Consider the following 27,672-nt stretch of genomic DNA (forward strand, 5'->3'; position numbering starts at 1 on the left):
GATAGAGGGTTTGCAGCCAACATATGGGCCGAAGCCCAGGGTTTTCCTGAGCGACATTCTCAGTAATGTTCTGTCCTTGTAGAACATTGGGCTGCCTCCACTTTTATGAGATGTGGTTTTCCTGACTCCACACGGCTTCCAGAAGACCCAGATGGAACCGCTAACAACCCCCACCACCGCCACGCAACCACACACACACATACTGTACACACACAAACAGTCTTAACCTCTAATTGCACACACACACTTGCTGGAATGCTTATTCAAACTATCAGGCGCACACACAGCCACAAAATCACACTCGTCTCCCCCTCCAGCACAGGCTTTGTTTCAGTGGCAGACGCCTGAACACGAGGGTGTGTTTGAAGTTATCAATGCAGTAAAGTAAGCTCCTCAAATTCAGTTTATTTATCTACTTGTGTGGTAAATATATTACTCTTCTAATGAGCAGAAACTCTTGGAGTTTTTTGTGTTGGAGGCTGCAGGAGGCCTGTGCTCTTATTAAAAAACTTGTGACTATAATGTTGTACATGTGTACTTACACATGTGGAATATGAGATGTAATTACATGCATTAGGGTGCAACAGCGTTGGTGTAAGACAGGAAACCATTTCCAGTTGCAGGTGGGTCCTGAGGCCTTACTGAAGGTACGGCTCTGCTGCTCTGTGGTGGTTAAGAAAGGTATTTATTGAGTTAGTGTCACATTTCAAAATTTTGTTCCTCTTTTCTTGCATTCTCTCCTCCTCGCTGCAATCCCCCTCTTCATTTTCTGTCTCTCACTCTGTCAGCTGTGAAGGGCACCATATCTCTTGATCCTCGCCTGAGAAACTTCCATTTTAGGTAGTCAGACTCCGTGCAACAACATTTTTTGGACACAATCCCCTTCTCCAATCTCCTCCATACGGCACACTTGTAACCTCTATTTTCCTGCTGTCCTCCTCTCCACCCTCCATCACCTCCCAGCGCCTCCCCCTTCTTTCAGAACCTGTTTTCTGTTATCACTACTTAATGCCTCACCCTGGGAGATGGACGGGGGAGAGAGCATTCTCCTAAGGTGGAAATTCTTACGTTCATATGGTTATGATTTGGTGGGGAGGTCAGGCTCCATTTTTGCTGGAAGGCTTATGGTTGGCTCTGTACTGGCCGTGCTGGGCTCAAAGCACTTCAAAGAGGGCCGGTGCACTGAATCAAGGTGATTCTCACCCCCCCCTGCGCACACATACACACATACACTTGTCCTGCGCAGTGCTCTCAGGGATGTCTTCTCCCTTCTTATACGCAATCGCTCACTTCCAAGTAAGCTGGAGATAAAAGGATGTGATGTCAGATTAGAGGATCAGTCAGAGAGAGGTGGAGAAGCGTTATCAGCGAGGCATTAAAAACATTTGATAACATGACCAATTTTATTGTATAACCACACTGCTTTAGACACACAAAACATAACATCCAGCACACTGCGTATCAGGATGAATTATCCAGAAATCATGTAATGTTTGCAGGATTTGTAAGCCTCTGCACTGTCACTTTTCTCACAGCTTGCAAAGCTCTGAGCCAGCTCCTTACACAAGCTGTGCCCATGCCAAATCCTCAGTCCGGCTCTTTTCAATCCCAAACCCAAGCCTCAAATGAATTCAAGCTGGAGAAGCAAGGTTATGAGCAGGTTATATCGTATGCAGGAATTTAGGGAATAATTCCCCTGATATTGAATTTGGAAGGTAGTCAGAATTTCACCATAGATAAAATTAAGCACCCAGAGATGGCGCAAGTTTGATATTGATATCTGATACTAAACCAGTTTGTTTGCTTGGTTTCACATTTTTATCACACCTGAACACACAATTCTTTGAAGAGGTTTTGAAAAAATGTTTCTATTATCCTTTAATTTTCAGATTTTTTCTGTGTGCATTCAATGCTTTTTTAAAGTCTAGTCATCTTTACTATCTCACAAGCTCTGCTGTCCTCTTTCTCCTCCTCCTCCACTGTCACCTGTGCTCTGTTAGTTCTTCGTCCCCGAAAGAAAATTACAAATGTTTTCTTAAAGTGTGTACACAGGGCTTTTCTTTTATGAACTCCAGTGTTTGCTGTGCCGAGTTTTCAATCTTTACATCATGGTTTCAACATTCTTTCTCGCTCCTTTTATCAAAGTAAAACTTAAATCAAACACTTGCTGTAGTTTAACCCTTCACCAGCTGCCTCATAAATGTTAAGCGTCACCTGGCTTTCTACAAATTGTACATGTACTATACATGTGCAAACATTTTTTTTCCTGTATGAACATTATAGTGTTTTATTAAGGGAGGTATTTGCTGATTAGAAACATACTTTCTGACTGAAATGTTAGTACATGAAGAGCAAGCATGCAGAAGCAGTTCATTTACTGCAGTTCAGGGTCGCAGATGCTTCATGACGGAACGTGATGAAGAGCCAACACACACGGCAGTTTCTTCTCAGGAGACACTTAAGTAATTACAGCACATTTGGAAATCCCTTTAATGCATCCATTACATGCTTGGTGGCCACATGTATATTTCAGAATGTTATTTGAACTTAGGATGAGGGTCCCCGTATTTGGTCAGATTTGAGATCATGAATATTCCACAACCAAAGGTATAGGAAAAAGTGCTGTGTGTGTGTGTGTGTGTGTGTGTGTACGTGATCTGATAAAATCTGATTGGGGACTAAGCTAACTGGGTAGGGCAAACACTGCAAGTGAAAATGATATGTTTAACATACACGGTCAGGTCTAGGGCTCCCATGGGATCCCACCAGGGGTTTGATCAAGCTACACTCCACTAGGCTCCACACACAGTATATAAGCGCCACCTTCTTACCCATTTCCCTCCCAAATCCCCATGATAAGGCTGACTTCAAAGCCTCGCAGCCAATCCTACAGCTTTATCCAAGATGCTGGTTTGATTCAGCAGCTGAATGTCTTCCCATGGCCCCCATCACACCCCGACACATACTCACAAGTTTAATCTATATCTGAGAAAAGCAAGCCTCTCAGTGCCTCCAACTCTCAGTGAAGAAAAGGAGCCACCAGTGCTTCTCTTCTCCCTTCTATGTTACCCTGGCATGTCATAATTAGAATAAAAAGGAATATTCTGCCTGTATTAATGGGGTGCCCTTTTTCTCCTCATCATCCCCTCTGAACACCCTGTTCCTCCCTCCTCCTTCTCCTCCTCGCCTGCTCCATGTGATATGCATTACACCGATCAGTGTAATGGGATCTGTGGCCCTCTCTCTACACATTTGCCTTTCTCTTTCTACCCAGTGTCCATGTCCCCTGGAGGATTTCCCCAACAGGTCCTCGCTGCCGCCCCAGCGTGGCTGAATCTCCCCCAGTGAGAGCCTCTGATAGTCAGCCCTGCACCCTAATTGAAACTGGGAATCCGCAGGAATTTTATTTACCTCTGCCAGGCCCTTTTCTCTTTACTTTTTCAAAGAGGGCCATGTTTTAATTACCTCCTTGAACAGAATCCCTCTTTTTCTGTCCCCTTGCTTCATACGTCTCTTTTCATAAGTTATAATATCCTGTCTCGCCTGCACTGGAAGGAGGAAATGGCTTCTGAATTCTGAAGTGGCTTTTCCAAGGGGCTAGGGGGAATTGTTGTTGCTGAGGGAAATTGAATTTTACTTCAAGGTCAGCGACACTAATGACGATGTGGGAAGGTGTTGATCTCTGTTGCACGGGTTTGTCTAGCAGCACCTTGCTGTATTGATCTGCACGAGAGATTTCAGCCCTGCATTGATTGTGGGACTCGATTCTTTGGCAGCGTGGTGGAAATCTGTAGTGTGGTATATAAGCAGTGAACAGGGACCGTAGTCGCTCACTGGGGTGCATAAATGAATGCTTCAAATAGAGAGAAAGCAAATAGATCTGCAGAGTCTTCAAACACGAACAGAAGAGGATACAGATAAACAGCACCAGGAGATGAAGAACGAAGATGTCCTGAACTGCTCCCCCACATCATGACTGATGCTTAAAATAGCAGTCGGAAGTACACACACTCTAAATACCACATGAGAATTGTTCACTCACACACACTGTACTTTTACAGGCTCAAAAATACATCCACCCATACACACATACACATACACACAATATTTTTAACCAATCACTTTCATGATTCATGGCGGCTTGTATGCATGATGGTTAGTTATGGGTAGCTGCCCTACGGTGTGAGTGAATGTGTGTCACTCCCCCCACAAATGGAAACATTTAGACACCGGAGTGTGTCCTGAGGTGAGAGCTGTAGAAGCTCTCGCTCATAAAGTAGCGGGGGGGCAGCCTGTGGAGGAAATGAGCTAGGCAGACTGGTGGAGGGCGAGCAGTGTGACACACACTGGAGGACCTCACACACACACACGCAGACACAAACACAAACTGGTGACTTGTGCTGAGAACAGTGTCTAACACCGTCTCATTTTTCGCCAACAGCTCCAGCTGTGTTTGACTTCCTGTGTTTCTGCCTGATGTGTTGGTGTCGTTGGCAAGAAGGACACAGGAGCTACTGTATCTCTGTGTCGTGTGGTAGGGGTTGAAAGATTAACTGACCCCGCCATGAACCAACACCAGCCCTGAGGCACCTGTGGAAGTTCACCGCAGCATACAAAATAATGTGGAATAGTCGCTGAAATATAATGGAGCTCCTCAGTTTAGACTCCTCATTTTAAATTCCACTTCACAGTCTCTTAGTGCATATTTTGGGGAATTACTAAACAAGTCAACACCTTAGCAGCTCAGCAGCCTGCTGTAAATCTCCACCTCTTACGCCACGACTTCTCTCCTCTTTCGTTTTCCTCACTTCGTTGTGCACGAGTGCCTTTATTAAGCAGGATGACCTGTCATGCAGGTGTGAGGAGAAGGGTGATGACTCCTCCACCTTCCACTTTCTCTCTTGCTCTCTCTTTCGCTGTCTAAAGGAAGACTCTCCCCTACCAATTGGTCTGGCTTCACTTCACTTCAGACAGGAGCAGAGAAGTGGACGAAGGGGTTGAGGAAAGGTGGAGGCAAAGAAGGAATGGGAGCAAGCGAGGGTGAGGCTGCACTGTGAGGGAAGAAACTTCAAAGTCGATCAAACTGCGTCTTCGGGTCAGCCTCTTTTTAATGGTGATTAGTATTAGCATGCAATGCAAGCTTAGAGACAGATTTTTGTTTGTTTGTTTGTTTTTATCCCCAGCAATGCCAATAAACAATCAGTGCATTAAGTGGCAGGCAAATGGAATCAATTCATCCAGTTTTGCGCAGATGAGTGCAGAAAACGAGGCGTGAAGCAGCCGCGCTCTCTGTTTGGAGTGGCTAATTAGGAGCCCATTACAGGGCATCTCAGCATGGTGCTGCCCTGATTGTTTATTAGAATTTCACTGAGGTAGAGGAGAGCAAGAGAGTAAGAGAAAGAAAAAGGGACTAATAGTAGTAATAAATGGATAATAAATGGATACCTAACAGAGTCACACACACACACAGAAACACACGCACACACATGTAACCGCTGTGAATGCCAGCCCCTGGGCCTCCTACAAAAAGGGCTCTTGTAAAAGTGAGGAGGAAAAAAAGGCAAATCCTCTACCAGCACTGTGCATATGCTTGGCTCCGTCCTCTTAAAGACTGTCTTATTAAATGGGTAAGTGGCTGAGTGCTGGGACCACCGAGTGAGCCGTGCTGTCACTGGCACACTGCTCTCTGCGGGCTAAGTGCTGCAGGCGCAGACAGGATATGATATAGGGTCACAAGAAATGATGGTTTAAATGATACATCAGTTCCCTGCACTCACCGCCCAGCCTGGAAGTGGCAATTCTAAGACTTTTCCAGTCCAGGATTTGAGTTGTAGAAGATGTAGAGCTGCGTTAAAGCCTCCCACATCTCTACTTTAATAGTGTGTGAGTGTGTGTAGCTGTGTGTGTGTTGGAAGGCAACGGCTGTAATCAACAAAGACAACAGGGCCTTCTGAAGAGGGAAGATCAATAGACTGCTACAGGTGACTGAACTCAGCACAGGCGCATGCATGCAGGATAACCACACAAACACACACGCGCACACACAGGCACAGACAAACACACACTAGCAAGTTCTGGAGTGTGCTTTTCTCTGTGTCGTCTCAACCTTACCTCTGGTTTACACTGTATGTATGTGTGTGTGTGTGTGTGTGTGTGTTTGTGTGCATGAGTGTGTAGTATTACTCTCTCATCTTGAGGATCTAAGGCTCAGTGCCAACTGGTGCTTTAGTGCCAGGCACTGCCTTATCACCTCCCCAGCATGCGCAGGCACGCAGGCATGCAGGCACACACACACACACACAAACACACACACACACACACACACACACACACACACACACACACACACACACACACACACACACACACACACACACACACACACACACACACACAGAAACACTTGCATTCTTACTCTCATGTGCACTTTAAACAACCTCACTGCAAGGGTTTTTGCACAGGCAAACACAGACACACACACACACACGCGCCTGAACGCACACACACACAGACACAAACACACACGCACACACACAAACACAGTAGTTCATAATGATCTACCCTCCACATAAACAAAGATAAGAGCAGGAATGGTCAGCACAAGGCCCCAAGAGGTACAAAGCCATTACTGGGAGACCACAGTCGCGTGGCTGTGTGTGTGCAGTCGCGTTTGTGTTTATGCTGCTCCAGAGCTCTCAGAACAGCAGCCCAGAGTTTTCTGTGTCAGAGCCACTGGCCTGTGTTACAGCAATAACCGCTCAAAACTGTACGACAGAAGGCTGGCAAAAGGTGCTAAACTCCTCTTTGACTTCCTGTCAAGGTCTTTGCCACCAGCCGTCACAGGACCAAGACTCTGACATTATAATCACAGCAAGTCATCGAACAATGTGCCAAAGGGCCCTGACAATTTGACAATGACTTGATGTCAGCATGTTTCTCTCTCGCAGTGAGAAAGGAATCACACCTTTGTCAAGCCTAGCAGCCTTCTTAGGTATGGGGTGTGCTGTCTCCATGTTGATCCCTGACAAAAACCCAGCCCATTGAGGTGACACAGTACAAAGCGTTTTCCCACTTTGCCAAGCTGACAAACCTAATTACAGTGGTAAAATTCCTGGGATCAGCCCTAGATCAAGTCTCCTTAGCAGTGTGAGCTGAACACCTAGTGCCCCTCAGGAGAGGAATTCCATTGATTTCCCAGATCCTCAGGTCTGATCATAGAAAGTGTCTCGTAGCTTTATAATTACTCACTAAATTCCCACTGTGCTACATTTAGTTAGAACAGTTATAGACTAAAATATATGTTTTGCCTGTTGAGTGAGCTGAAATCCCATTACCTATTTATTAGCTTTCAAAGGCTGAAGGCAGGAGTACAGAACTGCTGTAAAAGTTTGCCATTGGTGACATTTTCAACTCAACTTGCCAGTTAATAATGTTTTAAGAGGTTTTTACAGGTTTATATCCTACACAAAATCAATCTGGTTTCAACAGTGTATGATTTGAAAGCTAAAAATACCCAGCTTCAGGCTTTCTTTCTGGCTGAGTGACAAAAGTTCGCCTTCATGTAGCACTGGAATGAATTCCTCAGCATTATGACCACATCAGTTCCTTCAGCTCTTTGAAATAAATGCAGGACAGAATGTGTTGTTATCAGAGCGTAGGCCCAGCCACCTTCTCCCTTTATGGGCATGTTTCGCTAATCTTGCTACTGGCCTCTGCTTTTTAAGTTGAAACAGGTGTTGCACTCATAACGCAATCTTGTATTAGAGCGAGCACCTCTGCTCATACTCCTCCAAGGCTGTGTTTTCTTTGCAGATTCTTTTCTTGGCTACGAGGCCTGTGCCTTGCTTCAGATGAGTTAGAGACTCCGGGACGAGAGTCATTAAAGATATTCTGATATGGGTGATTTTAAGATGGACCCGCTGGGGGTCAGATATACTTGTTACAAGCCCTGCTGGTGCTTGAAAAAGCAATGAATTCAAACGCTGGCACCAAACCAGTAAAGACAAAAGTCATGTCGATGTGAGTCACAACTCATCATTCCTGGTTTCGCCATCCACTGTGTGCGTGTTCGGAGGTAGGTGAGTTATATTGTCTGCCTTAAAATAAAAGTGATATAAAGTAAAAATCAATCTGGCACAAGACCCAGCAAAGGTTTCGGCTTTGGTCCCCTTAGCCACCCTCCTCTCCGCCTTTTTCTTCCATTTTCATGTCTAAGGATAGAGAGATTAAAGGGAGGCCATGTCTCAGCTCTGAAGAACTGCCATCACTCAAAGATGAGCTGTGCCAAGCTCCTCTCTCTCCCTCTCATGCTCTTTCTCTTTGTCTCTCTATCAGTTGGATACAGAACATCCCCTGGTGCTCTTTGGCCCTTCTTTTCATCCTAAACCCACTCACACACACACGTATCACACACTTGATTTACTGTCATACTTTCCTGTGCGTGTGCCTGCATGCATGCATGTGTGTGGACATATGTGCTCTGTCTGCATGGCAGCGGCCACATCAAATACTTTAAAGCAGCACTCCTCTGAGACATTACCCCATCCATTCTCATTCCTCCCGTAGTGATTCCAACACTGAAGAAAGTCAACATTTCAAAACCTGAAAAAATTAATAAATAAAAGTAAAGGCAGACTACATCTGGCACAATGTCTGTACTTAAGGTTTCCAAGTATGTGTCTTGGGAGGAGATCTGGTGGGACGGAGCCTGCGTCGGCTTGGAAGCAGTAGAAACGGATGTCACACTGGAAATTTATACGGTGCGGTTCAGGGAGCAACGGCTGTAAATTGACAAGTGATGCTTGTGAGCAGCGTTACCCGTCTGTTTCCCTTTCTCTCATCTTCTATCTTTTTCCGCTCATCTTTTCTTCTCATAGCGTAGCTGTTACCTCTCACATCTGTGCTTGCCCGGAGCATTATTGTTAACGGGTAAGAGCTACAAAAACAAGCCAGAAGCCCAAAAGGGGGGGAAAAATAGCTGTGCACAGAGCGGGAAAAGATTACTTGTGTTCGCTTCGCAACATGAAAAAAGTGACAGACCAAAAATATGAAGTACATCTGAAGCCAATATCTTTAATCTTTAAGCTATGTTTTTCTTGGGTGGATGTGATCCTTAAGTCCTGTTTTGGCAGTGATGGGAGAGCATGAAATTAAGAGGAACTGGAATACATCTCTAACAATATGAACACAGCATCACCTAATAACCTCAAAAATATATGGTAACAGTGCTTTCTGTGCTTGTATGCCCTCTTACCAACATTAATTATGACAAATTATGACATTTCCCTGACCCTGACATTTCTTCCTGAAAAAAATGTTCAGCATGTCAGAGGCTTTTAGGCCACAGGGTTTAACTGTGTGTGAGTGTATCTGTGCTTCAGTTTGATTGGGTCATCCTACTGTATAAATGTCTCTAATGGCAGCACTCTTTTTAATAATGCAGGATCCCCTTTCCCTGCCCCCCATCACATCATGTCTGAAGTGACAGCCATATGAGTTGCCATTTTCCCGTGTATAGTAGGTCACCTAAAGTCACACACACAGAGGCTAGATCTGAATGGGACTCCAAAAAGAAATGTGCAGAAGAAAGAAAATTAAGACAATTAAACATGCTCCAATTTAAAATAATTTACATATGAAATGTAAAATCAGGATATGAGTTATAATAATAATAATAATAATAATAATAATAATAACCCTTTCATTGTCTGGGTTTTAATAGTTTGAAGTATATCATAAAAAACATAAAAAAACTGTCCTTTTTTGATTTAAAAAAAAAAAAAAGGAAAGATGGGATGTTATCCGTCCATCGGGGTCAGATTTGCTCTGGTTTTGTTTACATTCAAACAATTCCATAAGCTAAGTCTTGCCAACTTTATGCCGTTACAACTTTTCAATTACAGACGGAGTTGATTTTTTTTTAAGTTGATTACAAGGATTTTAGTTTTCAAGTTAAGCAGCAAAGTGATCCTGTTTATAGTGAATTTGTTTGAGAGGATGAATCGTCTCTGCCTCACTTCACGAGCCAGCGCTCACACTGCCTAGGTAATGTTCAGCAATGACATCTGGCCGCCTGCTCTTTTCTCCCACCAGCACCACCACCACCACACGCCAGTCGAGCACAGATAGATTCCAAGACCACTGTGGAAGCTCTGTTTCACCCCCCGCTCTCCCCCTCTCCCCCCTCTCCCCCTTCTCCCAGTGTACCAATTCTCTGTGATATGGGTAACATGCTGTCACATCTGGGCCTTACAGGGAGACAGAGACGTGAAGGGAGAGATAATATGAAACAAAGATGGGCAGAGGGATCATCAGTGCGAGGAACTCTCACACAGCTGCTCTCTCTATATCTCACACACACACACACACGGGATATGTCACAGGCCAGAACATCAATGTGGGTGCTGCGAGGGTGATGCCCCTTCAGGGTGACAGCGTGATAAGATGGGCGTATTATGCTGTAGCACCAGTGCAGCATGGTGCACGTTACTTGCCTCACCCCTGCCTTGTCTCTTCCGCTCTCTCCCCTTCTCATTAACCTCGCCTCTGATTGCCCCCAGGCCTCCCTTGTGCTAATTAGAGGGGGGAAATATGTCTACGATGCATGCACCCCTGTATAAACACACACACACACACACACACACACACACACACACACACACACACACACACACACATGCACACAGTTCTGTGCAGCTGACAGAAAGGCTTCTGTGACTGTAGGTGTGAGAATGAAAGGCTCGTCTGCTATTGTGTTTCATCTAGGCTCTGAATGTGTTGGCAACCGCGGGGTTAACCCCAGCAGGTGATGGTTAGCAGCGCTGTTGATTCCTCTTGCACAGACAGCCTCCATCTCTCTGCTGCTCACCTCTTGATTTAGCTGTGCTAAGTCAAGAAGCAAGTGTTTGTCTCAAAATGGCACAATTAGAGCTGAACAGGATATGAAACTGTGAGTTGATCATTTGGCAGTCATTAATAATGAGGGACGTCTCTAAAAACTTAGGACAGAAAAAAAGGATCATAGAATAACTTAAGTTTTTAAAATATATGGAGATAAAGTTGAGGAGTGCACTTTCACTTACAGTTCCCAGCTCCATGGCAGATTAAAGCCCATTGACAGAGAAGCTGCGCGATCTCTTCCAGCTTCAACACTTCTACCAGCACTTTGACGGCTCCATTCAGAAGGCTTTTGTGTTTGTAAGAGCAATTTGTGAATAAAGACTGGGCCTCTTTTCTTACCCCCTTTTTCTTCTTTGTTTAACACGCTGTTAGGGACGAGCATGAGCACGGACAAACATGCAGTGGGACTTGTACAGCAAATAGCCATTTGTACCTGGACTGGACCTGAAGGAGCAGAGGAAAGGGAGCGACGAGGATAGAGAGGGGGGTACAGATAGATGGACACATAAGGGAGCGTGGAGAGAGTATTTAAGAGCACTTGAGTGCCAGCATAGATGTAGTCACTTCTCCCTGTGGACACAAGCAGGCCCCTCTGCACCATGGCATGATTTTTCACTTTAGCAGGCACCACTCAGTACTCCTCCTTCAGTCCCCCTCTCCTCTCCTCTCAGTCACTGCGTGCTTCAATGCCTCCATCATTCCCTTTCATTCACTTTGACTACGAGGGGCACAAGTGCACACACACCCACACAAGGACGCACACACACACACAATTTGACCCATTTGCCCCCCTACCACGAGTAGTGAATAATTCCATTGTGAGGACCATTAGCAAATATCTCAAGGGTTAAGAGGGGAAATACACAGGCAGTCAGATGGGCGATTAGACAATAAGAAGATGAAATGTCTACTATTGTTTTGCTGCTTATTGTTTCACAGAGCTCACATTAGACCTGTGGCTAATTCATATGCTTAATGTCCTTGTGTTTGCCCTGTTTTTGTTCTCTAGAGGCCACATACTGAAGAGAAGAAGACATTTAAACACATGCACAAACACACACTTAGATTATTTGTACTGCTACCACTCTCACATGTGGCAGCGAGTTACTCTGCCAAAATCTAATGATCAGCAGACACGGTTCCCAATGCAGGATTCAACATCCCCTCAGACTTAAGGAAATGTAAGACGCAATTATGCAAAGTATAGAGAGGGCAGTGCCAAAACTCTTCGCCTGTCCTTCCGCAATCCAACACTGAAACCAAACTGTTTTTGTTAATGTACTGAGTGTGTATGTGTATGTGTGTGTCTGTGCATTTGCTTTTGTATGAGTAAGGCTTCAACAATGCGACTTGCCATCTTAGCTGAGGACAGCTCCTTACAAGGCTACACCACAGTCTTGCCAGTGACATAACCTTTGAAGAATTAGTGTCACTAAGCCAGAACCCTTACTCAGGAGACTGACTCTGAACACTGAAATGTTAATCTTAACTGTGTGTAGCTGTGTGTCAGTTCCTGACTTGTATCTGTGGTGTGTGTTTATGTGTCTGTGATGCCACATAGCCCGCAGTCAGTCCTGTATGAGTGAACCTGTGGACACTCTAACGGGTCCTCTGAGCCTTTAGTTCAGCCACTGTCAGAGGGATCCTTGTATTTTTCCACAGGCATGTCAGAGGATTACACAGTCCCTCTGCTGTTTCACTGACCCCCCTCTCTACCAACCCACCACCTACAGTACACACACACACACACACACACACACACACACACACGCGCACACACACACACACACACACACACACACACACACACACACACACACACACACACACACACACACACACACACACACACACACACACACACACATCAAAGCAGCTCTGCAGTGCCCAGCACTGGGCTGGGGGCACACTAGCCTACTCGCTCAGCAGGCCTCTGGCACACACTCCACATCTGCCTGCAGGGATTGCCAATGGCAAGCATGCTCTGTTTCTGTGTGTGTGTAAATGTATGTGTGTGATTGTTTATTAAAAATAGACAACATATGTTCTGTGTTGTGTCTATGCTTGTCTGAAGAGTGTTTACATCTATTTATGTGGCAATTTGTGTCAACACTGGTAAAAATAAAAGACATGTGGTTTCTTTGTAAGTTCCAAATCGCTACCATTTCATCTAAAATGTTCAAGATCTCCACTTCTTTTGAGATCGCCCATGTTCTTGTACTTGGGAAAAACATAAATTTTAAATCAAACAGAATCCAGGTTCCAATACTTTTATTGACCACAGAGGAAAAGAGAACTCATTTAAAACCCTGGTAATGTTATCCACTTAGTTTCTTAATTCATGTCATTTTTCAGAAATCATTTTTCTACATAAAATTCATATTTTCAAGGAAGCAATGAAGGCGGGATGATAAATTAAATTAGTTTTTCTCCGGCAATATTTACAACAGATCCTATATTTCCAACCCTAGTTTCCCCAAATATAAGTGGGAGGAGTTTAACTCAAAATAGTTTGACATCCCTCAAACGTGTAAAAAGGCAGTGAGTGACAGTGCACAGGAATTATAAAGCAACACACAATTTTAGAGTGCCAGGGCACATGGACTGAGGAAAGATATCGTGCATGTGAATAATCCCAGATCAATACAAAGAGATTAGTGGTTACATGGTTCCTAATTACGCCCCCGTTTGACCACACTCTCACCTTTTCTCCCACCTTTTTGTTTTTTTCTCCTTCCAAGCTCTGCTCTCATCCCACTCTCCCTCTGTCAGGCGCTTTGGCCTACACACAGGGCAACTATACCAGAACAATACAAATCAATGGGTTCACACATTAACACACAGATGCACAGTAGACAAGGTAAGGGCTTCAAGGCCTTTAACCTAAACAACTCTAGCCCTCCAGGATGATCAATAGTCAGAAAAATAGCATTAACAACCCATCGCACTCTTTCCATCTCTTTCGTTCTCTACTAATCATTCTTTCAATGTTGTCTTTCCCTTTCTTTCTGCACTCGATAGGAAAGTTTATTTCCCAGAGCTCCTTAGAAATCCCCGAAGTCTGTATGCCCCTGTCTCACTTTCAAGCCACAGCCAGACACACTGTTCGAGCCTATTACTATCAACACCCCACCCTCCACCCAACAAGACTCAGACAGAACTGGACATTAGCTAATCCATACTTATTGCATCTGGGTTCCTCTCACAGCCATGTAATTCATATGGAGAGACATATTAGCGCGACATATTAGGCTGACAACAGGTCTACGAGGTGAGATGCTCCACTGACACTAAATTGACTTAGCTGCAGCCTCACGGGAGGTTGTAGGGCACTGCTGCTAGCTGACGACTACAGGCCCAGTCTGCCTGTATTGAGTTTCTGTGATGGCTGTTTAGCTTGTAGTGCTACACGGGGCAAGGGGGGTGGAGGGTGCTCTGGCTCACTGCATATACAGACAGGAACTCTGCAGACCACAAGGCTATAGGGATCAATAGCAATGCTTTGCATAGCATTTCCAGACCAGGCCAGACCAAAACACAGGAAGATTGCATTACACATGGGCTTAAATCAGGACAAGCCTTCAGTGTTATTAGTACAGCATAAACACATTCAATCTGCAATCAAGTTCACTTCATGCTGTATCACGTTCTCTTTTTAAACTAATTCTTTTCAGACACTATTGTGCATTAGAGCGAACACAAACGTGTGATTCGTCCAGACTTAGGATACAGACCTATGCAGGTTATGTTTTGGTCTGGTGATCCTGGACCTTAGCCTCCAGGTGGCCCTACATCCCTCCTCTGAACAAACACAACAGCAGTTCCCTCCACTTCCCTCATGTCACCGAGGCCAAGTCCAGACATTGTGCGGCCCATTGGCCTGCTGACACGGCCACCCTGTCTGCCAGGGATTTGCTGCTCGGGTCACAGAGTTGACATTTATTAAAGGAAATTGCATGGAGAGTAACAGGGAGTTGACAGTCCTCTTGTCACGTCGCACTCCAGAATTCAGAAACCTGTGCAGTACACACCCCTCTCTGTTTCCAACAATAAAAGAAACAATGAAGCTGTTGAGCACTGTATGACCCTCCCTGGGCCCACTACTATGAGAATGACAGCTTACATTTCTCTGTAGATTGTCACGGGGTTCAAAGTCCTTTGCAGGGAGTAACAGGTTAAACCTTTTTGAAGAATGTGCTATTAAATACAGATGTTTGATAAGGGCCAAAAGTCAAATCTAAAAAAGAAAACAAATCACACACATCCACAAAAGCCTCTATATGTTGCTTTAAGTGGGCAGGATGAATGATTATAAATAATCATTTGTGGGTCGCACGGGGGAATGCAGGGTTTAGTGGACCGTGAGGAACAATGAAAATCTCAGAAGGAGAAGTGGAGTGAAATGGATTGAGTATGTTGAGGACCAGATGTGCCGTGGATGGATCAAACATCTGCTGCATCTGCAAGGCCTAAATGCTCTGAAATGACCCCCATAATCTGACTTTTCTCACCATGCATCTCCTCCATATCCTCAGCAACTTCCCTTTTATGTCGACCAATGACTGTAAAAGGCAATCACCTGAGTTTCTTGACAACGTACATCTACAAACATGTAAGGAGATATAAAAGAGTCCAGTTCTACAAAGCAGATTATATTTATTTTCTGTTATTGCTCTCAGTCTCATGTGTTTTGATGGTCTAGAGCTTTTCTTGGTGTTTCAGTTACAGCACAGAGAGGCACTACCAGATGGTAATGGTGTTTATTTTTGCAGTAAGTAATCACCATTCTGAAACTTATGACAGTAGACAGGCCCACGGACCTGGAACCATGCCCCGAGAGACCTGAGCACCACTTCCTGTTGTACCCACATGATCGCAGACGCTATCACACACACTCTTACACACACACACACACATAAACATGAACATCCTCTGGGCTTCTGGCGATGTGAGCCCCTGGGCCACAGGGATAGATGTGTTCTGGCACATGGGCTGGGGTAGTGTAAATTACACTGCAGCCGCACTGGCACCCTCCGCCTGAAAGATGAATGAGCCAACTATCATGCCAGGCAACAATTCCAGTGAGGCAGTTTAAAAATCAGGGATACTGCACTGGTTGTAATTTGGGACCATTTTACCTACTCAGTGCACTATTTGACGTTGATAAAAAAAAAAAAACACACACACTTAACTCACAACATGGCACATTTGTACTAGGAATGCCCTGCACTTGGGTGCCAATTAAAGCAGTCACATTAGAGTTCACACATAGACAAAAAAGCCTTGACCACAACATTAAAATAATGCACTTAGATAATTACTGGTATTGCTGTTCTCCAGTTGATATCACTTCACTAGGTAAGAGATTTATTTTAAATGTTGTTTTGGTATTTGGTATTTGGACCAAACCATTACTTTTTGGTACAATTATAAATGTGTACCCATGGTTTACCCTAGTAAATCTCCAAAACACTATTCACTGCAATATGCCATAGGTTGAGAATTTCCTAACCGTTGGCGGTGGAAATTGAGTAACTATAGGTGATCTGTGGAGGTTGTGACAAGTTTGTGACTTGTCCTACCAGTGTACTGTTTGACTTCAGAGTGTTAACAGACATACGGCAGAGCTCTAAATATCTGTGATGAATGGCATCCCAGTAGGGATGGGTACCTTTCACATTTGAAACAATACAGTACTCATTCCTGGTACCTAGCAATTGTTATCAATACTCAACGGTACCAATTTTCTGTGCTTTGTGTGTCTATGTGGTAAAAAATATCAATTTCCTTAATAATAAAATGTAAATTCTTTTCAATTTAACATTTTTATTCCTAAATGTATTAATTCCAATGCTGTGTTCATGTCCAGAATGGAAAATCACCTAATCTTCCACTCCCTCACAGTCACAAGGATGCATTCAAGTACCTAAACATGGTACCTTTTGATTAAGTGAATCGGTACCCGGTACATTTGACAGAATTCGGTTAGTACCTATCAAAGTACCTAATTCGGTACCCATCCCTACATCCCAGTAACATCTTTTAATCTTTTTGATAAGTGTTAGCTCACTTTCTAGCTGAGCAGTGTCAAGAAACATTCATTTGATGGTTATCTGTACTGGTGTTCCACGTGTTCAACCAGGTGGCAGATTTCAATGTTTTAACAAGTTGCAGGTGTTTCTCATCCAGAACTATGAATCCCAAAAAATTTGGGTTATTTCCTGACAGCGTTAACTGCTTCATTTCAGCTTCCATGTAGTGTGGTTGAATTTGTTTTTATCTTTGGCATGATTCTTGAGATGTTAGATTAAACTGATTGTGTTATATTCTGCCACACTTCCACCATCCATCAAAACATTAACCTTGTACTTATTGCTGGTTGATATTTCCATCATCCAGTCTCGACATATAACTCTAAAATACTCTTTTAAAACCTACAATGCTGAATTTCAAATTCAAGGTTTCAGATTCAAAAGCACCATAAGGACATTCTGTGTTTGAAAAAAAAACAGGAGAAAGAAGAAGAAATTGAAAGAACTGCCAACATGTTACATATCTTAACAAATTTATGCATTCCAAAATAATACGTCATGAATAACAACTGCTTAGTCCTGAGCAACACCATGTTGCCAATTCGCCAAACAGTCTGTATCATAGATTCCTCGTTAACATGACAGACAGACTCCTCAGGGGCACCCAGACCCCCTTGAGGCCCTTTCTCCTTATGTGAGTCAGACCAGCAGTGAAATACTGTCAGGGAAAGGAGTCGGGTAGAGGGAAGGTAGCAGAGAGAGAGGCTCGAGTTAATGGTCTTGCATCTTCCTGGCAGCATGTCAATAATGGCTCTGATCACATTAAGTAAAGAGTCCATTAGCTTATTCTCTTTCCTCCTGCATGCTCATAGCAATAGCACAGGAGAAAGCTCCTCTAATGCAGTGAGGTGCCGTGTGTTACAGACACCTCTATCTGTTCTCAGCCAGACCAAAACCAAAATGACCTGGGAGCTTTACCTAAGGTACCATCCATTTTCTATTTTCTTTTACATAGCAATGTGGTGTGATCACTACGGCTGGGCAGATGTCTATGCTTTGTCCGAGTTAGAAAAAATGAAAATCAGAAAAGTTTTGCAAATGTAGCAAATCAGGTTGCAGTGATTGTGAACTTAATGATCAGCATCAGAAAACAACTCGTACTATGTTTTTAAATCTTAGCCCTCAAGTTGAACTTTTTTAATCACAAGTTTGCTCACCTAAGGGGATGAAGTGATAAGGTAATTAGACAAAAAAAGGAACAAAAATGTTAGATACAAAAAAACAAAGTTAAACATGTAGCTACGTGGCCAAAGAGCAAATTGTGAGCATATGTTAATGCACCTTCTCTGCACAGGCATCCTGCCAAAATAGTAATCAAGACAAAGGAGATGTGATTTAAGAGGGAAAGAAAAGCAGGTTGTCAGCTCCACCCCCCTTCATCTCTACCAACACACACACACACACACACACACACACACACACACACACACACACACACACACACACACACACACACACACACACACATTGGACAGACAGACCATTTCTCAGCCGCCTCACTGCTCTCCATTGGCCCTGGAGGGGGCACAGAGGCCCCCACATCTGTCTCCCAGGCCCACGACAGACCTGGTTGCTGCATCCAGACCCAGCAGATCACACGAATCATCCTCAATTAATGTGAACCATCAGGCGTTCCCTCCCTGCTTCTATCACTCTGCCCCCTTCTCTGAGGCATCCCCACAAGCTCAGTGTTAGGCCCGCTGGGTTTTATTCATTGACCAAGGCTACGGTTTCTTAGAGTCAGGCAAGGAAAGCCGACGTTATTGTATTGTGCAAAAGCTGACAGGGAAATCAATACAACAGCCCAAACCCAGACGTTGCTCACACGTGAGCGCGGTGAGGTTCTTCAGAGGTTCTGAACTAACAGAACAGCCAAATTTGCTCTGCAGTGCACCAGGGCCTGAAATGGCTTCCATGTGCCGCCCCATCTGCACCTCTGCTGGGCTGTAGCCAAAGGACTGTCCTTTCCTCTTCTTAAAGATGCAGAGGCATGGATTTAAAACAAAAGTGGTTGTGGAGGTCAGTGGGTTAGATGAGTCAGAGAACTTTTTTTTTAAAAGAAGACACTTGTTTTTTTTAAATGGATAATAAAAAAAGAAAAGTCATTGGGAAAAAGAAACAAATACTGTTCACTAAAAGACACCAAAAACATGAAGATTTGCCTGAATGTGACTCACCCATTTGTGGTTAAGTCCTCTGTAATAACCCCCCCAACTCCCCCTCCTTATCCTTTTAGTCTGCACTGCCCTATAAATCTCACTCCAGTCGATTAGTGTGCCCTTAGCAACAACTAACACACAGTCATGAAATTTTAACCAAAGCCATGAGTTAAATCAGGTTGAGAGGTGAAGGCAGGGTATCTTGCGGCCAGTTGGCTGATCAGTGTGTCTGGGCTGGTGAAAAAAGCCCCGTGGCCTTTTCACATTTACTCACACCAGAGCCCTTCTAGATTTTTCTATGGCAGTATTGAGCCCATTGGCCAAGGCAATGCCCTTTGTTTGGTTGTAAGTCAAGTGATAAAGAAGGAATCACCTTCAAAGAGCTGCCTGAATTTTAACCAGGAATAGGAAGTGAAACCCAAGCACAATTGTCCACATTTCATATTTGAGTTAACAAGTCCACTCTTTTATTTGATTCCTTTTTACTTTTTTTATAACCTGATGAATAAAAACAAAACAAAAAATAACAAAAACAACAACACAAATCTGCATGCTACCACAGATTTCTGATTGTATTTCTTGTCCCTAATAAAAGAAGCAGAAGGCTATTGCTACTTCTTTTATTTGAAGAGGAGGAGGAGGAGAGGATTCAATTTTATATTTTCAATAATTTTGCTCTGTTGTTGGCAAACAGCTGAGGTCCATAATGTTGTCCTCCTGCAAGTTCCTGCGTCTGAAGTTTAAAACCCCCCATTTAGCATTCATGTATGATACACAAGGTCACATCAAACAAGTAACACATTGTTTTGATGTGCACAGCATAAAGAGCAGTTTACTTGGATCACAGAGTGCAAATATCAACCGCTATGATTCTTACAACTGTCCTCCACCCACATCTGGACAAGGCTACTGATTTCCCTGTGGTCCATCAAACTGGAAGAACTAGAGCTGGTTGTTCACACATGACCTATGACCTGCCACTAGGGAGCCAATGAGGGAGCAGCCTGTGTCTTGGGAGCTCTTGCCCTCTGATGTGATGGCTCCAGGCAGTGGGCTTTGCGTGAACCCATCCCCCATGGCACCCCTCGCCACTAGATCCCCTGCATTATTCATAAAGCCTGTGTTGGGGTGGGGAGAGAAACAGAATATAGAAAAGGAAGCAGCAAGGTTCAAGACCTTCTCAGATCACAAGGAACTTCTGCTTAACCTCCCTTGAAGTGGCGAACACAGGATAGAGGAGTTTTTTTAAGGAACTGGATCTGAAAGCAGGACTGGAGATCAATGGGGTATCCCTCGAGGCCTGGTGGAGATCGCATTCACTGCAAGGTGACTGGTGAATCAATGTGGTTCCCATGGTTCGCTTTGCCATTGTGAGAATCGATCCTCTATATTGCAAATGATACTGTCTCATGATTGGTTAAGTTCGCCTTATGCTAATGTCGGACCACTGTATCTTCATCCTACACAGATGGAGCAAACAGCTTTGCGCACGTTTTCAAATTAATATGTAAGCATCAGTGGTTTGTATGAAAAATGCTTGTTAGGGTCAGAGATCTTACATTTCATCTTCAGCATAGAGGCATGGGTCAAAACATGATATTTTTAGCTAATATATACTTTTTTCCATGTGTGCATAGCATTTTATTCCTCTCTACTGCTGACCAAAGACACCAGTCACTGTGCATGATAGGTGATGATTAGTGAAAAGCATAGACATGTTAAGCTGTTAATCTCTAATGCACACCATGGAACCAAACAACGCTGTACACCCCGGCTCTTAACACAGCCCAGCACATAACCTTCTAATTGCTTAATTGCCTGATTTGTTTTAACTGACAGTGGTGCCCTGGCCCGTGACAAGACCATCATTTGCCCATCCTCATTGTCAGCAATTTGCAAGGTGGATTCCCCTCCACACACCCACTACACAACATCCAGTGCCACAATGTTAGACACAGCCATGAATTAAGAATGCACTGCAGAGGCAGAGAGATGAATAAATACAGCCATGGCTAGGTTAATTCTGAGAGACATGGAGGCAGGCAGATAAAATAAACTAACAGCAGCATGCTGTCCACCAGATAAAGTGGGTACTTCATCGTCTCTCTGCTGTAATTATTGGCTAATAGTCATTAACCTGGCAAACAGAGGTTTAGCTGTATTGTTTAAAGGACTCTGGGATGCATAATGACAGACTAATATGTCATAGCACTGGGGGAGATGGGGGAGGGGTGGATTAATGAGATTTTACTGGAGGGAGTGTACAAGAAGAGGTGGGGCACGTCTGGAAAATATAGGGGAAAGAGGGCCACATTAAGCTAATTGGAAGATGAGTGCCTACTTGTAAAAGTGCTTCTAATGGCATATTTGTTTCTCTCACAGCATCACAAGGCTAATGCAGGGGAATGGAGTTGTGATACTCACTGTATTAAGGACTATGGAGGATGTGTGTATGCAAATATGTGTCAGCAAATATTTAAAGCATGAATTTGAATATAATGCATGCAGATGTTAAACACAGTTCCAGTGCTTTCATCATTTTCAGCTGTTGCAATCTGTAATTAATGCTTTGTTTAGAATTTTAACATGATATGCCACTTCACTGTGACATATTAAGAGGTACAGTTGTATGATGTATAAATAAGGGATAGCAGTGGTTCTGAGGAACTGGATTGTACTTAAAGTACCATTGGCGTCAACCACATTTAGTTTCACATGCTTACAGGCCAGTCTCCCGAGTCTTTTCCGAGACTTCTGCCCTCCATACTTGAGTCTGTTTTTTAGGCAAGACCTCAGATTTTTGTTGAGCTGTCACCAAAATTCATTAACTAATAATAAAGTAGAGCTTCTTAGCCTCTAAACAGGGTGAGGTGCATGGCAGACTTTTGTTTAACTTCACAAGTGAAAGCTTAGGCATATAATAGAACTGCTAGATGATGGATAAACATTAATAAGCAAGTAATAACAATGGTATGTACGTATGGGTTTGGAAGGTTACTTTAGTCATATTATACTGAGACCTAGACTTGTAAAGATTTTGTTGAATTGCTTAAAAACACTTCTCCACACTCCAGCAGTTTTTAAACTGCTTTCTTTTTGGATGCTTATGCTTCTAAGTTCAAATCCTTTCAGCTTGTAAATTCATAACAAACTGTTAAAAAAGTGTCCTATCAATGATCCTTAAAAAAAAGTGGGGTCTTCTGGTCAGAACTGCTCCCGAAACAAAAGAACTCTTCTTTTATATGAAAGACTTAAAAAGCATTTAGAACTCCACATGCTCCAAACCAGAATATTTGCATGTGTAACACTCACAAAATGAATCTTTTGTTGTCACTTGAAAAACATTAAAACACTGATCCACTTCTTAGAACTACAATTTCTGAAGAAATGTGGTTATGGAATTATTTAAAGATTCACTTTCTAATTTGCTTTCATATCTTTTGTTTCAATGAAATCACATGGAAGCACTAATGCCCAGATGGCCATGCAGTATGAAATAATAGTGCCCAGGCTAGAATTTAAAGTCATACCTCCAGGCAAAACTCCAGAGCGCACACAGAATGAAAGTGTAAAATGTTTTTTAATGTATATTTAACAACAAATACCCCAGTGACTATTGATGTTTCGTCTCAGAAGAATCTATTTCTCCAGTATATCTGAGGGCATGATATGAAACTGCTCACTTTTATTTTCACTGTTTTTTTTGCTCTTCTTCCTCTGTGTCTCTCTCCTACTCTCTTTCGCTGTCTCTCTTTAAACATTTATCTTCTGTTTTCTCCTTACAGGCCCTTTGTGCTTTGTGATGTTGGTTTTTACAGCTTTTTACTCACCAGAGTAGCCATTTATCTTTAATAGATGCCAGCAGCAAGGAGCGCATCTAAAATGTTACCATTTTACGGGAACTAATTGTCATCACTTGCACTACTCCCTTGTCATTTTCAGTGAATCCCAGAGGAAATGGTGCATGAAATGATGTATTTACTCTACATGCTTCTCTTTCTCTGGCATCACCTTTAATCTTATTCATGCAAACACTTGTAACATACCATCTTGTGTAACAACAGTAAGATTAAACATCAATATTTGCCATATTTAGTAACAACCAAAAACCTTGACTACATCAATACATGCAACTGTTAAGGCATACTCAGGTTCAACATTGAACACACAGACTTTTTGCCTTTTGACTGCCCAAAGGGCATTTTCTCATACATAGTATGACATCCCTATCCTTTCTTAAGCTTTTTATTGTCTTAGATGTGGAAAACACACAAAAAGTGAGCACTTATTGGCTCATACTAATTATTCTATAATGTCAGAAAGTTGGGCTTCTTTCTCTGGCAGACACATTTTGTTAAATGTTTGTTTGTATGCAGAGGGAGTCTTAGAGTTCACGTCCTAACAAACACCCATACATTGTTGGAAATGACAGAGACCTAATGTCCTCACCAGGGCTTTTGTTTTCTGAAGACTCAATGAAGTTCTTACCCACTTTGATCACAATGGTATTAGTTATCACTTATCACAGCTAAATAAAAGAAAAGATGAATGAGTGTCAAGTAGACTTTATAAAAGGACAGTAAAGGAGCGAGATTTAAGATAAAGATCTGTTTGCTGCTTGTCGCTCTGGGAGCCTCTGAATTTTATGAGCAGAAAAGCTTGCCCTTGCAAGCTAACCCCTGCTCTATCTTCTCTTTTGACCACAGTGATTATTCACAATCAATAATGGTTTTTATTTCTGTCTTCTTTCTTGTCTGTTCTGGGGCACTAGGATGCTGCAGGCAAGGTGCTGGACCGCTGGACCATCATGTCCCGAGAAGAAGAGATCATCACCCTGCAGCAGTTCCTGCGCTTTGGTGAGACCAAATCCATTGTGGAACTGATGGCTATTCAGGAGAAGGAAGGTCAAGCGGTTACTGTGCCCTCCTCCAAGACAGACTCGGGGATTAGGACATTCATTGAAAGCAACAACAGGACCCGCAGCCCGGGGCTCTTGACACATCTGGAGAACAGCAGCCCATCCAGTATTCACCATTTTGAGAACATCCCCAACAGCTTAGCATTCCTCTTGCCCTTCCAATACATCAACCCAGTCTCTGCTCCCATGCTCGGCTTACCTCCCAATGGTTTGCCTATGGAGCAATCAGCTCTCCGACTCCGTGAACCCAGCCTGCCCAATCAAGGTGAACAGGTGGAGACTAGTGAGTCAGAAGTGTCCCTCTCACCCTTCCGCACAGGCCAGAGCCCCAGCCGTGGAGCTCTTGGAGCCATAAACAACATTGAACCCAAGACGGAGCCTAACAACAGAGCATCACCCATCTCACCGACCCCTTCAACCCAGCAGGCTCAACAACAGCAGCAACAGCAGACACAGCTACAGCAGCAACAGCAGCAGGGGCAACAACAATCCCAAAGTCAACCTCAACAACCCAACAGTTTAGGTGATCACCCAGTCCATCACCACCACTTTGTGAAAGATGAGCACTCAAAATCCATCACCAGTTCTTCCTTTTCCTCCAAGATGCATCGCATGCGTAGAATGGGATCCACCTCACGCAAGGGTCGTGTGTGCTGTAATTCTTGTGGCAAAACCTTTTATGACAAAGGCACTCTTAAGATACATTACAATGCTGTACACTTGAAGATTAAACACCGTTGCACAATTGAGGGCTGCAATATGGTCTTCAGCTCACTACGCAGCCGCAATCGCCACAGTGCTAACCCAAACCCAAGGTTGCATATGCCCATGCTGCGCAATAACCGTGACAAGGACCTTATTCGTTCCAACTCAGCTCCTGGTACACCTGTCATCTCCAGCACCAAGAACGGTGGCTTTACACTCACCAGCCCTGGAAGACCACCGCTGGGTTTCACCACCCCACCAATTGATCCAATGCTCCAGTCACCCCTGCAAAGTCCACTGGTGTTCCCCACCCTCAAGTCAGTGCAGCCAGTCCAGCCAGTGCCCCCTTTCTACCGTACACTACTGTCCCCTGCAGACCTCGTCAGTCCCCCAGTATCACTGCCCACCAGCCCCATTTTGCCCACTACTACCAACAGTACTACCCTGATGGACCAACAACAGATCCTGGCTGCTGTGGCTTCACATAATAATGTCCATATGTCAGACACAGGACCCATGTCCCACCGCTTACACACATCTAGTGCCAATCGTGATCTCTCCACTGGCAACAGTGACCCCACGCCCAAAAAGAAGCCTCGTAAATCTAGCATGCCAGTAAAGATTGAGAAGGAAGTCATTGATGTGGCGGATGAATATGAAGACAAAGATGATGATGAGGATGATAATCTCCACCATAATCACCACCATCACCAGTCATCCTTCCTTCACAATAACGTCAAAATGAATGGTAACTGTAACAGCAACAACAATGGTAGTGCAGGGAATCACAGTGGTGGGAGTGGGCAGCAATCCCCCTCCCAAGATGAGATGAGCCCTGGCATAGCTATGAGAGGTATGATGAGACAGAGTGAAGATGACTGCCGGGAAGGAACTGGCAGTGACAGCAGGGGTGGCAATGACCTTCAAGGTTCTGGTGAGCTACGTTGTATGGACAGTTTCACCTCTGAGGATCAGGACCATGAGAGAGACTTTGAGAATGAGTCTGAAACTTCTGACTCAAAAATGTTCTTCCGTGATGAGTTGATAGATGTAGATGAACAGCAAAAACACATCAGGGGAGGAAGGGGACTGGACAAGGACCAGGAAGATGAGGGTGGTGAGGAGGTTCATTTAAGAAAGGAATTGGAAGGAAAAGGTCATTCTTCACCCTCCCCTCATCAGCCCCCTATAAAGATAAAGGAAGAACTTAACGATCCTACCTATGATATGTTCTGCATGGGCCAATATGGCCTCTATAATGGTGGCATGGCTGCGGCTGCGGCTGCTGCAGCAAGCATGGCTGCTCTTCACGAGAGCTTCATCTCTTCAATGGGCTATGGCGCTAGTCCACCGAAATTTCCTTCTTCTCAATCACCAGATGGAGATCCATGCTCAAGTCCGGACCCCAAGATCTGCTATGTTTGTAAGAAGAGCTTCAAGAGCTCCTACAGCATGAAACTGCATTACAAGAATGTGCATCTCAAAGAGATGCATGTGTGCACTGTGGCTGGCTGCAACGCTGCCTTCCCTTCCCGGCGAAGCCGAGACAGGTTAGTCCTCGAGCTAAGTAATGATTTTATTTTACAATTTTGACAGCTCCAGGTAGGTTCAATGTCAATTTAAAATGTCACAGCTATTTTAATTGATTTAAAGGCCAACATGTACATAACTCACTTGAAAGACTAGTAACATCACAGCTGTTTTCTTTCAATCCTTCTGTGATTTAGTTACAAGTTGTATTATTTTTGAGAAAATATTTAGCTGCAGTTTCTTTTATCTCTGTGGAATAAACAGGCATCTACCAAAGGACTTTCTACTACTTAACATGTGTTTGTTAATGTAACACTAAATTGATTCAGGGACATCTGCTCTCTGTTATGTCAAAGTTCAGAAGAGAAGGGTGTCAGGATGAGAAACACGTACACAAGTTTAAATAAGCACCAAGCCATACCTATCAACCCTGCAGCTGGAGTATGTCGTTTACCTGCCCTCATTGCCACACCTTGTCACAGAGAGGTGAAGCTGAATAAATTAACATAGACAGCTGTTTGTCAAACCACTGCATTTATTAGCGCATTAGGAGGTGAGGTTAGCCATATTCACCTGGGCTTGTTAGCACTTAAGTCCCACAGATTTTATACACTGACAGCAGGTTGATGCTACAGCACAGGAGGGAGGTATACAACATAACTAATGCCCTGAGCTGGTAAGTGCTCCAAAAGGGATTACAAATATCTTGTTTTTGCTTCATAGGAATACTTAAGGTCATAATTTAGCAAGCACTTAGCCCTGCTAAATGGCCTTATTACTTCACTATCAATTATATGTGTAGACATAGCTCACCTTGATAAGACTGGATATGTAGGTCTATATAAATAAAAATAAAAACTTTGTAACATCCATGAAAAGTGACATATCATTTGATGGGGCATGCTGCAAACAGATGCACTTTAATTGTCCAACAAATCTTTCCAAGTAGAGACTCTCTGCATCTCTCCCTCCACCACTACTTCCTCTCCACGCTCAAATTTGCCTTTCTTTCAGCATTAAGCTTCTTTTTTTACATTTGTTGTTTTGGTGGCATCTGTCCCCACTACTGGTTATTCATTAGTACCATTTATATAGAACATGTGGATCAAGCACTCTGTTGGAATGAGTGAAGATGGGGAGAGGGGGAGTAACACAGAAATGACTTTGCAGCAGATGAAAGAAAGCCAAAAATTAATTTGCTCCTCTTGTAATACTGTTTTCAAAGTCAGTTGTTATATAGAGAAAAAAACAACAAAAAATCATCTTCAGAGTAAGGAATGGGGAGGCAGGGGTGTGGGTACAATTTCTCTTCACGAAATGCAGCCAGGTGTTAGATATCAAAGGCGGGGATGAGTGGAGAGCCTCAGAC

General features: G+C 43.6%; 1 protein-coding gene across 4 annotated transcripts in view; it reads left to right on the top strand.

Moving 5' to 3' along the window:
* bnc2 (basonuclin zinc finger protein 2) overlaps positions 1-27,672 on the top strand; it is a 164,933-nt gene that overhangs the window by 127,083 nt on the left and 10,178 nt on the right. For all 4 annotated transcript variants that reach the window (XM_074687095.1, XM_074687110.1, XM_074687102.1 and 1 more), the window contains one exon: positions 23,922-26,323. In XM_074687095.1, the coding sequence (XP_074543196.1) occupies positions 23,922-26,323 (2,402 nt within the window). The remainder of the gene's footprint in view (positions 1-23,921; positions 26,324-27,672) is intronic.

The sequence above is a fragment of the Halichoeres trimaculatus genome, unplaced genomic scaffold (genome assembly GCF_033239565.1).
Source record: "Halichoeres trimaculatus isolate MK-OKI-2021-1 unplaced genomic scaffold, fHalTri1.1 fHalTri1_scaffold_2, whole genome shotgun sequence".
NCBI lineage: Eukaryota > Metazoa > Chordata > Actinopteri > Labriformes > Labridae > Halichoeres > Halichoeres trimaculatus.